The 12,899-nt window shown below is 46.6% G+C and overlaps 1 protein-coding gene across 1 annotated transcript in view; it reads right to left on the bottom strand.

The window, feature by feature from the left end:
* LOC147896407 (heat shock 70 kDa protein 14-like) overlaps window positions 1-12,560 on the bottom strand; it is a 37,742-nt gene extending 25,182 nt beyond the window's left edge. Inside the window, exons 1-5 of the mRNA XM_087382140.1 lie at window positions 11,321-12,560; window positions 10,992-11,231; window positions 10,527-10,622; window positions 10,232-10,426; window positions 449-646 (exon numbers count right to left, since the gene is read on the bottom strand). Coding sequence (XP_087238266.1) covers window positions 449-646; window positions 10,232-10,426; window positions 10,527-10,622; window positions 10,992-11,231; window positions 11,321-12,490 — 1,899 coding nt within the window. The 5' untranslated portion in view covers window positions 12,491-12,560. The remainder of the gene's footprint in view (window positions 1-448; window positions 647-10,231; window positions 10,427-10,526; window positions 10,623-10,991; window positions 11,232-11,320) is intronic.
* Between the last annotated feature and the right edge of the window lie 339 nt (window positions 12,561-12,899).

Genomic DNA, 12,899 nt, shown 5'->3' with positions numbered 1-12,899 from the left:
CACACGATGCATCATGCAATCCATGCAATTGTCATTAGTGTTTGTCTGTGGCAAGGCACTTTCTCACCAAAAAACACTACTTGCCAGCACAAGCATTAAATAGACGAGCACACTAGCACACTCACATAAGCTCCTTGCATAGAGGCAAGCCCTTAACATGTGTCCTGCTATTCCTTGCCACAATCTCAATGATCATGTTGCCTTTCTCTCATACGGCAATTCCTAATCAAAGAGGACTACTTTGTAGCAGCAAACACGTGCCCACTGCCCACTCACACAAGCTATTCGCAAAAAGGAAACGCTTACGTATATCTTCAAGGCATACAGTGCTACTGCTTGTCATAATCTCTCAACAGTGAGTAGTACCTTTTTCTTTTCATGCTCATTGTTGCCGAGAATGAGAGATCACCCATAAATGATGAAACTCACGAAAGAGGTGAGGGTATACCTTGTTTCGCATTTCATATACATATGATTCCACTGCATTTTTTCTATCCTTTGTTTCTTCCATGACTCGATCCTGAAGAGCCATCTCATATTCTTTTTCAATAGCCTTTTGCAAATCACTTTGAGGAAGTCCTCCAATAACAAACTCTTTTACCACGATATCTGATCTTTTTGTCTTCTTCTTTTTTGCAGCATCTTTCTGCGCAAAGTCGAGACCAAAAAAAAGATTAGAACAAATGTTTACAGAGACACATACTACAGCCACACATGCAGTTAATGATCAAAGAGGCATCTGATAAGTGAAAGGAGAAGCATCTAATACTAATTCTAAACTCTTGAAATTGCAGAGGCCAATTGAGATACAGACAGCACACACCAAGACCAGAGAACAAGTGTCAGTAACAAACAAAACTTTAGCAGATACAGAACTGAAAACCATCTAGTGCTGCAACGACCTGAGTTTTCAGATATCTAATCAAGATGAAGCCCATGGACAATGAGAGGCTACCAAAAAAAGCCTAGGAAGCAAGCAAGAAACCAAAACCAAAACACTATCATTCGGGTGGGTATGATTCCTTTATGGCTGGTTTAAATGGTGAAATGTAGAAAAACACTTTGATCTACCCCCAAAAGAGATAGCTGAGGAGGCTTTCCACCATGCTTTGTTGGATACACTCCATAGCAGATGGAGGTCAGCTGAGAAAGCCAAACTTGAGTGCTGGAGAGAGAGAGGGGGGGGAGGGGGGGGGGGGGGGGGGAGAGAGAGAGAGAGAGAGAAATTTTATTAAATTCTTCGGGAGACCGTGAAGGTCTATGAGACTAAAGATAACTAGTACAATGAGCATAACGGTGGCGGTCTCAAAACGGTCCGGCCAACCGTTTCTTCAAAAAAATTATGAAGGACGGTGTGTCTAGTGCTGGTGCAAAAAATGTGTATCTATCTCCAGATGATACAAAAAATGGCACAAAAAAATGGAGCAGAAGGGGGGAGATACAAATATATATATATGCATGTGGTGATCGTCACAGAGAGAGAGAGAGAGAGAGAGAGAGAGAGAGAGAGAAGACGAAGGAGGAAGATATATTATCACCTTTGGGGTTGCCCATGGGACCCAAAAATAGCAAGTACAAAACTCAGAAACCGGGTAAGATCAACTCCTCTCTTGGTGAGAGGGGAAGATATGTATACCTTTGTGAGACTAGAACCTAATTGCACAACTTCGGATTTTTGTTCTTCTTAAGTCCAAAAAACGAAAGAGAGCACAAATGAGCAAACAAAAACATTTTGAAAAACAGAAGGTAGAGATACTTAGCGAGTAAGCAACGCTTATCAGTGCCCAAGCACAAGTAGCTATATTGGGTTTCTAAAGCCCCCATGGGCTGAACGCAAAGGGCGCGCTAAGGCCCTTGCTGATTGCGAAGCTAAGCTAATGATCTCAAAAACTCAAAACTCAGAAAACAGAATGTAGACACTCTATATAAATGGAGCTGCTTTATGCACTCCCTGGGAGCTACCCTCCCTAAGCTGATGTACTAATTGCTTTTCATGTTGTCCCATAGACTTCTTGGTCTTCCGTGGACGTTAATAGACTTTCTTTCTTTCTTTCTCCCTGAGCTTTTCTCTTTGGTGTCATTTGTCCCATAGGCCCGCGAGGCCTTCCGTGGACGTTAATCTCTCTCTCTCTCTCTCTCTCTCTCTCTCTCTCTCTCTCTCTCTCTCCCCCCCCCATGGCTGCCCGTTAGCTCGTTAGCTCGTCTGCTGCTCCGCCATGGCTGCGTGAAGAGCTGCACACAGGTTAGCTCGTCTGCTGGAGCTGCCCCGCCATGACTGCGTGAAGCTGCACACGCATCTGTGCTCTGCTGCCCGTGCGTGTCTGCTGCTGGACCCGCCATAGCTACGTGAAGCTGCGCACGCATGTTAGCATGTTAGCCCATGCTCGTATGCTAGAGCTTAGCCCGTTTGGCTCATAAGCTAGAGCTTAGCCCGTTTGGCTGCGTGAAGAGCTGCGCACAGGTTAGCCCGTCTGCTGGAGCTGCCCCACCATGGCTGCGTGAAGCTCCGCACGCATCTGCTGTTCAGCCCGTGTGCTATAGCTCATGCTGGAGCCCCGCCATGGCTGCGTGAAGAGCACACCCTGGTGATCTGCTCAGCCCATGCCCCATAGCTCGTCCCTGGAAAACAACAGAGCGTTACCCTGATTAATACTGTGGTTGAAAACAGAGCGTTACCCTGATCTTGGGGAAACCTGTCATCCGAAAGACAGCATCTGCATTTTGGATCAGAGCATCTGTGACATTAACCTGCATCTGTCTTTTTCAGATCACGCAGGTCATCTGACAAAAAGGCCGACTGTCATCTGTGTGTTCCATCATCTGTCAAGGGGCCGACTTCATCTGTTTTTTTCAGATCCCGCAAGCCACCTGTGTGTTAGGTGTGCAGTCATCTGTCATCTCCCACAGCAAGGGGCGACTATCATCTTTCTGAACATTGTAGTCACCTCTGGACTATTCCTTTTGCTCCCATTGCAAACAGTGTTAGTAAACAGTAATTCTTTTCGGCTAAGACAGATGGGAACTCCTTTCAAGACTCCCTTCAGACTGAAAAAGAAGAATGACTTGGTCATACCACTCCTGAAAGCATATGTCACAAAAAACAGTAAGAGAATTGATATGCTCATGGACATGTTCCGAGAGCTTCAAGCTGCGAATTTTCAACTGAAAAAAACAGTTAACTCCAAAGCAAAGTGCATGTGCTAGAAAGTGCTATGGAAGCAGGATGCAAGCAATTACAAGAGGGTGCCCAGCAACTAGAACAGTTGCAAAATCTAATGCAAAACAAGGGAAAGACTAAGGAGAAAGCCAAAGTGGAAGAGCCCAAGCAATGGATAGTTCCCCCCTACGGAACCTGCAAGTGAGCCTAAAGCCCAACCTCAAACACGCAGTAACACCCCATCAAAGCAGGACATGCAAGAGCAAAAGGAAAGAGAAAAGCGCGCCCAAAATCTAGTGATTCATGGACTCCCAGAAGTGGAAAAGGAAAGCCCCCTCACCTTCGCAAAGGAGGTGGCGGGTTTCTTTGCTCAACACTTCACAATCCCAAATGTGGCAGTCTATGGAGCCCATCGGGTTGGGAGGATGCAAGAGGGCATACCCAACAAGAGAGCCATTGTATGCACTGTGATGGATGCTAGGAAGAGGGCTATCATTCTTGACAGTAGTAGGATTTATCTCAAAGGTTCCCCCTATTATGTCAGCAAAAACCATAGCTAGGTGTTCCTCTATCCCCACTAGACCTAAATCACAAATTTGTTATCTATAGATATTGCTATACGTTGATGACATAGTCCTTATATCATCCTCAACGAAAGGGCTGCAGAGACATTTAGAGGCCCTGGAGGTGTTTTGCATATAGAGAGAGAGAGAGAGACTTGACAGCCAACCTTGGGAAGACCAAGGTTATGGTCTTCAACACCTCACATGTAGTGACTCGTCGACTCAGCTTCACCTATCATGCGAGCCAGTGGAGATAGTGCAATCCTGCACATATCTGGAAGCAGTCTTCACAGGACCCCTTTTCACGATGATCCATGCAACCCATGCACTACTCACACGAGGACGAGGTGCTTTAGCCCTACTAGAGAGAGAATGCTTCCAAGCACAATTTCAGGTCCCACCAACAAAGAGCTAGCTCTTCGACACACTAGTGCGACTGACGACCATGTATGCAACGCCCTTTTGGGGGTGAAGATCAAGTGGAGGAGATTTGAGCGGCTACATGTGACTATGGGTCGAGGATGATTTGGAGTACGCCCTTAGTTCCACATGAGATAGTACAATCAAAGTTCGCCATGACTCCCCTACATATTGATGCCATCTTTCAAACAGTGACTTTCATCCATAGAGTCTGGGACTTGCCTCGATGGAGATTACTGAGACTAGCTTTGAAGTCATCCAAACGACTAGCAGAGAGTGGCACAGACTCATGGTATGCACGGATATCCACATGGTTTACCAAGCACGCTATATAGATGGACAGACCCCCCCTTTTCAGTACAGCATGGACGCACCCCCTGAGTTGATCCCGCGAGTAGAGATCAACCGTATCATATGGTTAGATCTCCTTCAGCTCCGTACGTCTCGGACTTGGGGGGGACCAGGAGCTACCCACCAAGTACCAATTCTAGCGTGACCACTCTTGAGAGTGTCGAAGGAGCGATTCATCATCAGACCCCCACTATCTCGAGGACGGAGGAGTCTCACATGCACTAAGGATTGCCATTGGACAGATGTGCAATTCATCCCATAAATTGAGGATCGAGGCGGGAAGAGCAAGTTATGAGATCAAGGGACGATACCATCGCCTCTACCATGCGGGAAGCGGCTTCGGTCCACTCACGATTGATCCACTTCCAGGACTAGGTCTGCATTGGCCTATATGTACTTGAGATGCGCCGACACAAGAAGACTCTACTACAACAAATTAGAGAGCAGCAAGAGCCGATCAGACCACAGGAAAGAGAGGCTGATAGAGCACAGCAACACGTCATAGACTTCTATGCATTTTAGTCAGCTCCAGTCACAACGAGATGGAGGTGGAGGAGATAGCTGACATGCGGGCATTACTAAGAGAGGGACACAGAGACCACCTGTAGCACGGAGAGTGACCAGAGCACACTCTATTGAGGTCCGTCCTATCACAGCTTTCCTCAAGGGAGACCGCCCGAGACAAGGGATCCCTCTAAACATAGCCTAGCGAGTTCAAAGTTCAAGGAGACCACATCCCCTGCGCCACTGCAGTATGAGACCCCCCGACAAACGCAGACATTTTTGCCACTCACAGACGAGCCACCACAGTGCCAGGCTTTGGCTTTTGAGCCTGAGCCTGAGTCTCAGCTCTCAGCATATTTCAGCTCTCAGATAGTTGTTAGTCTCTAGGTTATATCTGATTTTGCTCGAGCTAATGCACTCTGTAGAGTTATCAGTTTTTCAGTTTAGCAATTTTAGCGCTGAGCAAGGGCCTTAGCGCGCCCTTTGCTCCAGCCCACTGAGGCTTGAATGAGATCATCCTTTTTTGTGTGACAAGGCCTTCCGCGGACGTTCATACATCTTTCTTTCTTTCTTTCTTTCTTTCTCTCATAGACCCTTTGGTCTTCTAAAGACTTTTAATAATCTCTCTCTCTCTCTCTCTCTCTCTCTCTCTCTCTCACGTACATCCTTTACCTTCCCGTCAGCTTTTCGTTAGCCATACAACGAAGCAAGGCAATAGAGCTCTAGGTCACCCCACGTTAAGTTGAGCCCTTGTCTCAGCTTGGGGTGTTAGCTTCAGCAAAAGGGCTTATCAAAGTCTGCACAGGCCACCATGAAATTCCCGAAGATGAAAACTTTTGCCACTATACCAAACAAAAAGCCCTCTTACTCTGACGTTGCAGCCTTGACATCGACACCCAGCCCCTATGCATTGCGTTACACGCAGAGGATTGGATCTGACCCACCGGAGCAAATATACTTTCTGACCCACAGGAGCAAATATACTTTCTACAACAGGAAGTAAGAGAGCTCAAGCTTATTGTTGCAGCTCTTGATAAGAAAGTGAAGGAGACGGCAGGAAATGGTAAGCAAGAGATCATTGCAGAGGTAATACAAAAGTGCAGCACATATCCACCAGCACCACCACTTGTCTCCTTGGTCAAGGAGATGATTACTACTCAAGTAAGTTCAGCCAAACAAGAGATGGCCATTGTGACCATCTTGGTTTTCAGATTCACAAAGGCCAATATGGAGTTTCCCAAGACAGAACTGTTTGCTTCTACCCCGGCCAGCAAGCCCTCATTGCCGCAACACCTAGCCGCTAGGCATTGACATACAAGGGAAGGATTGGTATGGATCCAAATGAGTAAATTTATTATCTACAGCAAGAAGTAAGAGAGCTGAGGCTTTTGGTTGCAGCCTCGGTAGGAAACTGAAGGAGATGGAAAGCAATGGCGAGGAAGAAATCATACAGGAAGTACTGCAGATAAGAAATCATACAGGAAGTACTGCAGATACACAGTGAAGCAGCACCTGCACCACAATCGGTGACCAAAGTCCAAGACATAGTTACCAATCAGGTCAAGTTCATAAAAGAGGAAATCTCAGCAATGATTATCAAAAGCGAAGTATATGGAGAAGTACAAGAGCAGGAAAAGAGAGCTGCTAATGCCCGGTGTCTACGCATTGGAGGACTACCGGAAGATTGGCATGAAGGGAGCCTGGCAGAAAAAATTAATAATATTATAGCAGCAACCCTCAGATTGAGTGGGACTTAAAGGATTGCTCATACTGGGACACAAGCTGAAGTCGTTCTCAATGATAGAAGGGCAAGAAGCAAGATTATTATGCAAACCAATAAGCTGAGAGGTACCAAGATATGGATCTCGGAGGAGCTCACCCCGACTCAGCTCAACATGAAAGCCATAGAATGGAACAAAGTGAAGAACTCTTGCAAAGAAGGAAAATGGGCTGTCTACGGAGATGAAAAAGCGCTTATCAAAGACTTTAAAATCCAAACCAAGGACTCTCAATCTTAAACTGACTTAATACAGGCCGATTATCTTACTTAGTATATTGTAATAACTTTGGGAGTAGTATATGCACTTCCAAAGAGACCCTCAGTCTATAACTGATGTTGGTGTTTATCCTTTTGGTGTGTACTTTGTAACATAGTCCCGCGAGGGTTTTTGGATCTCTCTCTCTCTCTCTCTCTCTCTCTCTCTCTCTCTCTCTCCAAGACAGTTTTATCACAACCACTTCCTGAGAGTATCAGAGGAGGGATTCATCATCAGACCCCGGTATCTCGAGGACAGAGAAGTCTCCCATGCACTGAGGATTGCCATTGGTCAGATGCAAGTTTCGTCCCATCAGCTGAGGATTGAGGCAAGGAAAGCAACAGGTATACCCAAAGAGCAGCGAGTCTGCATGCTATGTACGCTGGGGGCGGTTGAGACAGAGGAGCATTTTCTTTGTGTTTGCCCAGCCTTTGAGATCTGGGGCACTACCACTGTCTCTACAGGGAGGGGAGTGGTTTCGGCCCTTTGTCACAACTAATCCATTTCCATCACCAGGTCTGTATCGGACTTTACCTGATGGAGATGCGTCGGCACAAGGAGACACTTCTGCGACAAATCAGAGAGCAGCAGGGGATAGCCAAACCACCACAAGATATAGAGGATGATCAAGCACAACGACACGTCACAGACTTCAATACATTTGAGTCAGCCCAAGACACAGTGGAGTGGAGGAGGAGGAGGAGCTAGCCGACATGAGAGCAGCGTGGATGAGCAACCGACACAGTACCATCGAGCGATGAGGGGTCACTCTGGACAAGTCCAAAGGGCGAGGAGACCACGTCCCCTACCGCAATGGGAGACAGCTCGACAGACACAAATATACGAGACATCTTCACAGCCCACCAAAGAGCCATCACTATACCAAGCTTCGGTTTCTGATTCTGCTCCGAGTCCCAATGCCAATACTGACTTGTTTTTCGATAGATTGATCTGGCCCACTATGCAATTGCAGTTAACTATTTCTATTCAGGATTATGACTTTGTTAGCATAGATTAGTACTCAACAAGGGTCCTAGCGTGCCCTTTGCTTCAGCCCACTGAGGCTTGTATGAGTTCGCTTTCTGTGTACTTAATCCCACAGGCCCGCGAGGCCTCCCATGGACGTTAATATATCTTTCTTTCTTTCTCTCACCACCCCCTCCCAAACAACTTATTTGAGAGGATCTCATATGCCTAGTTGGCCCTTGGCGAGCTTCCTATGAAAGTCATTGCTTATGGATATCAAATGACTTCATCGATCTACTAGCTTCTAGGCTACACGTGGAACACCCCTCCCACTCTTTGAGGATTTCGATCGGGCAATTCGACGTTCCCTCGCACCAACTATGAATTGAGGCTGAACGTGCTATGGGCATACCTAGAGGACCGCCTATACACCTTATGTGATCTATAGGAGATTGAGTCAAAGGCGCAATTTGCTTTCTATGTACTCTAAGATCCGAGGTTATCATCATTGTCTTTGGACCTCTCTCCAACAACCAAATCAAAGACATTTAGTGACCTTTATTCATGAGACCATACGACACAAAGACCAGCTGTTCATAGCATATATATGAGACCATGATGCTCAGCCAAACTCCACCCAAAGAATGATCATGAGTTTTTCCAGCCAGATAACACTGGACTAGCCAAGCCTCAAAGTGAAAGATACAATAGACCCATCAACATGCCAATGCACAGGTCTAGTTGAGAATCGTTCCTCAACACGTGTCCAATGCAAGCCATAGCTACGAGACCACAACGGACTACACATACTCACTGACAACAATACACTATCAATTGTTTCATGCCGCCACTAACACCAACCATAGCCGAAAACTCTCTTCACCAAGACCCTCTTATCCATTCTCAACCACCCAATGGACTTAGTTCCTCAAACAACACAAGGACGACCACCATATTGAAGCCACACCATACTTTGTAGTCTTATATCAAGGAATCGAGGAACATGCCCAAACTCATCCTCTCAATATACCACATAGTGCAGTTTAAATTTCATGATGTTTATGTTTGAATTTGCATGTTCGCTTGGAGGTTCCACCCATTCGACAAATTGGATCTAGTTTTTCAGTCTCACAAACCCTTCAGTCGTTGACTACTTTAATAAACTAATATCTCTATCTATCTATCTATACAATGTACATATATGGTCATGTGTCAAGCAGAGTCCGAATGGTGACTGGATGGACAGCAAAGATCATGACCATGATCAGGGTTGCTTTTTAACACGGAATAATGGGAAGGATATTAGATGAGGGGGAAGCATGCAGCAAAGGGATGCAGTCAAATGCAGTGGGTTGTCAAAAAAAGCCCTTCAGAAAGAGTTAATCAATGAGGTGACAGTACTTAGCCACTTAATATCTAATAGATTGAACCAATATCTAATATGGAACGAGTGCTTGCCCAAAATGCACTCAAAGAATCACCCAGGATATACCTTCATTACATGCAATCACGCCCAGGATGGCTGCTCTTTTGTCACTGAGCCAACGATGGTGGTGCCATTTCAAACACCACTTGATATGTCCGCCCTTCCCAGGCCCACCACATGCATGTTGTTTACGGCACAAAATGTGCAAGTTGCACTATGCCGGCTCCACAATCAGAGAGCCCAGGATCACGAGGGGCTACGCATCGAGCACTTCGCACATGGACAGGTCTTTGCCTTGATCCTAGCTCAGATGTTCAATCATGCGCTATGCCACGGCTCCCCCCCTGCTTGGAGTACCACCACCATTGTGTCGACACATAAAGCAGGAGACCCCATGGATACTGAGAACTATTGTACTCTCTCATGATTGGTCATACACTGGCCAAGATTTATGGATCAGTACTAGAGAGAGAGAGATGTGACTCGCATCAAAACCCACATTGAATACTGCAGACTCTTGAAGGGCTATTTTTATTCACTTAAAAAAGCTAAACTCCTTTCACTGCAATGTACATCAAAGAGTCACCGCAATTCAATCAAAGCCTGATGGCTGCTGCGTAGAAGCAGGTTTAAAAGATCATTCACCCAGTACAAGGAGAGAAGCAAAAATGTCCAACAAGGATAAAACCATAAGCCCTTGAATGAAGGAAGTAAGCCGAGAATGAAGCCCCCTAGTAAAGATCAGCGAATTAGAACGACACATGAAAACATTTATCCGTGTGCCAAATGCATTCGGAAACCAACAAACCTTAGGTGGTTCCACGTCCATTTGGGTAGGATTCTCTTCGCCTGCAGGGACCCCATTCTCAGTAGGCCCAGCACCATCGTTCACTGTGGTATCCATCTTTACATCTTTGTCATCAGCAGTCGCTTCTACTCCATCCATACCTGCACCTTCTTTAGCCTTTGTGACAGGCACATCTACTTCTTCCTCTTCTAACAACTATAACAAAAGTAGTAAGATAACCACAGTCAAATTCCACATCATATTACAATACTTTGAAAGGATAAAGTGATCAACAATTTTCAGATAGTTAACTTACAGTTGCTGATTCCACGGATACGATCCCATGCAAATTCAAATGAATCTTCACTTTGATCTTGGCCTTCTCCGACTTGACGGGCTGGAAAGGACCAATCTATCCCCAAAAGAACACAAAGAGAACTGTTAAATTGCATACATAAAAGGGATAACGCTTTCCTCTAGATCCTGAAGCAGGAGGCCCAGGCATGGTAGCCATCAATTATACTGCATACTTCTGCTTGGGTTGGAGTGAAAGCACAGACAACGCCCAAACCAAATCCTGGAAAAGCAGTACTTAAAAACACTATAAACAGTCCTTTGAGCGATGCAGACAAAAAGCCAAATTCCATATTATCAAGCAGCGTGTTTCTACGAGAAAGGGACGCTGAGAGTCCATCTCACATAGGCATCAGCTTTTACAGAACGCTGATCTTGTCTTCTGAGCTTCAGCTTATAGCAAAAAGGTGGTCGTATCAGTACTTACTGTGAATGTGCTTATTTTTGACGGGGTGCCAGAGGGTAGATCTTGGACGTCCCCATACAATGCATCTATTGTAAACGTGCCTGATCTGTAAAAGGTCATCATTTTGGTGCTAGGCACTGGATTGCCTTTCGGAAAGACCACACTTGCGGATTGAGTTTCTGCGGTTACCCCTCCCTCTTCGGATTCAGGAGCGGAGCCCTTCCAGGATAAGGCAATGGGAGCTGGAAACGCGTCTTGCACCTTTGCATTGAACAGGCCGATCGAGTCAAATCTAGACATCCAATGTTTAACATAGCATTCACAACCAACGCAATGCAGCAGGTTCTTACCTCAAACTCTCGAACCCTGAATGTTGGACTGAGCATTGCACATTGGAGTGTGCATCCCCGAGCAATACATTCGCTCGCATTCATCGTCCGGCTGGGCTCTTTCTTTAACACACTGGAGAGAATCCTTAATATCGCTGGGACCCGAGAGCCGGATCCCACTACCTCCACGGCATAGATTTTATCAGGAGAGATGTTCGCCTCCGCTAATGCCTTCTCGCACGGGATCTTGACGCGTTCAAGGATTGGCTGCGCTAGTCTTTCGAAATCATCCCGCTTCATATGCCCTCTCACATCTTTCTCTTCCATCAAGCACTCGATGTTCAGAGGAGCCTCAGGATTGGCACTGAGGACCTTCTTCAGCTTCTCACAGGCTGCACGAAGCCTCTGCGATGCCCTGGCATTCGAAGGCACGTCAATCTTGTACTCTTCCTTAAATTTTTTGCTGAAGTACTGGAATAGGACTTCGTCGAAATCCCTGCCACCCAGGGATCGGTCAAATGCGTGCGCCAACACCTTCAGCTGACCCTTTTTGAAGGCGACGACACACACCTGCATAGACGAGTGCCCCACATCCACAAACACGACGTTGATGGGGTCGTTCTCCGGCAACTCTGTCTTGTAGATCCCGTAGGCAAGGGCAGTAGCCGTGGTTTCATGCATCAGCCGAAGCGGGCGGAGGCCCGCGATCGCAGCCGCATCTAAATAAGCCCTCCGCTGAATCTCAGTAAAAAAGATGGGAATTCCGATCACGCAATCCGCCACATGAGTCTGCAAGTTCTTCTCCGCGATGCTCTTGAGGTTGGACAAAATCATACCAAGAATCTGCGTGGGCGTGAAAGATCTGCTCTCCCCGAGGTAATCGACATGGACGAGGGGATAGCCATCGGGCCCCTCGGTGACCTGGAAAGGCAAGAGCGGCAAATCTTGCTGCACTTCGGGATCGTGGAATCGTCTCCCGACGAGGCGCTTGATCTGAGCGACGGTATTGCGGGGGTTCATGGTGAGGGAAGCGGAGGCAGCGGAGCCGATGAAGCGCTGTTTATCGCTGAAGGAGACGAGGGAGGGGGTTTCACGTTTGGATTCATCGTTGAGGACGACATCGATACCACGTTGGCGAGCAACGCCAACGATGGAGTTCTCGTTACCGAGGTCGAAACCGACGACACTCATATTGATGAAGATGGAGGAGGAGAAGAAGAGCAGGGTTTGCAGCAGCTGATCTCCGATGCAGATGAAGTTGAAGATGAACAAAATGGAGAAGAAAAAGAAGAAGGAAGTCTTTCTTCCTTGCTTCCGAAAATACTCGACTCAAGAACACGCCCCCTTTAGAATTTTCTAGAACCCATATTTTAGGGTCGCTCCCAGTTCTTCTTCCTTAACCTTACCCTAGTTCCCTCCTCCTCCTCCTCTCGTCACCCTCCTCCCCTCTAGAGTTCAGAGCTTGGTCCCTCTGGCCTCTGTGTTCCGCTTTCCCTGTCACCTCCTTAACCCATAACGCATCATCCCAATTTCAAAAATGACTTCCCCCTCGCGTGAACATGCTCTGAGCACAACATCTCCCCTGTTGTTGTGCTATTGT

This window comes from Dipteris shenzhenensis, chromosome 12 (genome assembly GCF_047967505.1).
Source record: "Dipteris shenzhenensis isolate YYH24624 ecotype China chromosome 12, Dip_SZ_1.0, whole genome shotgun sequence".
NCBI classification, from domain to species: Eukaryota; Viridiplantae; Streptophyta; class Polypodiopsida; order Gleicheniales; family Dipteridaceae; genus Dipteris; species Dipteris shenzhenensis.
The sequence above is the reverse complement of the archived record's forward strand: the minus strand, read 5'-3'. Positions and strand labels throughout refer to the sequence as shown.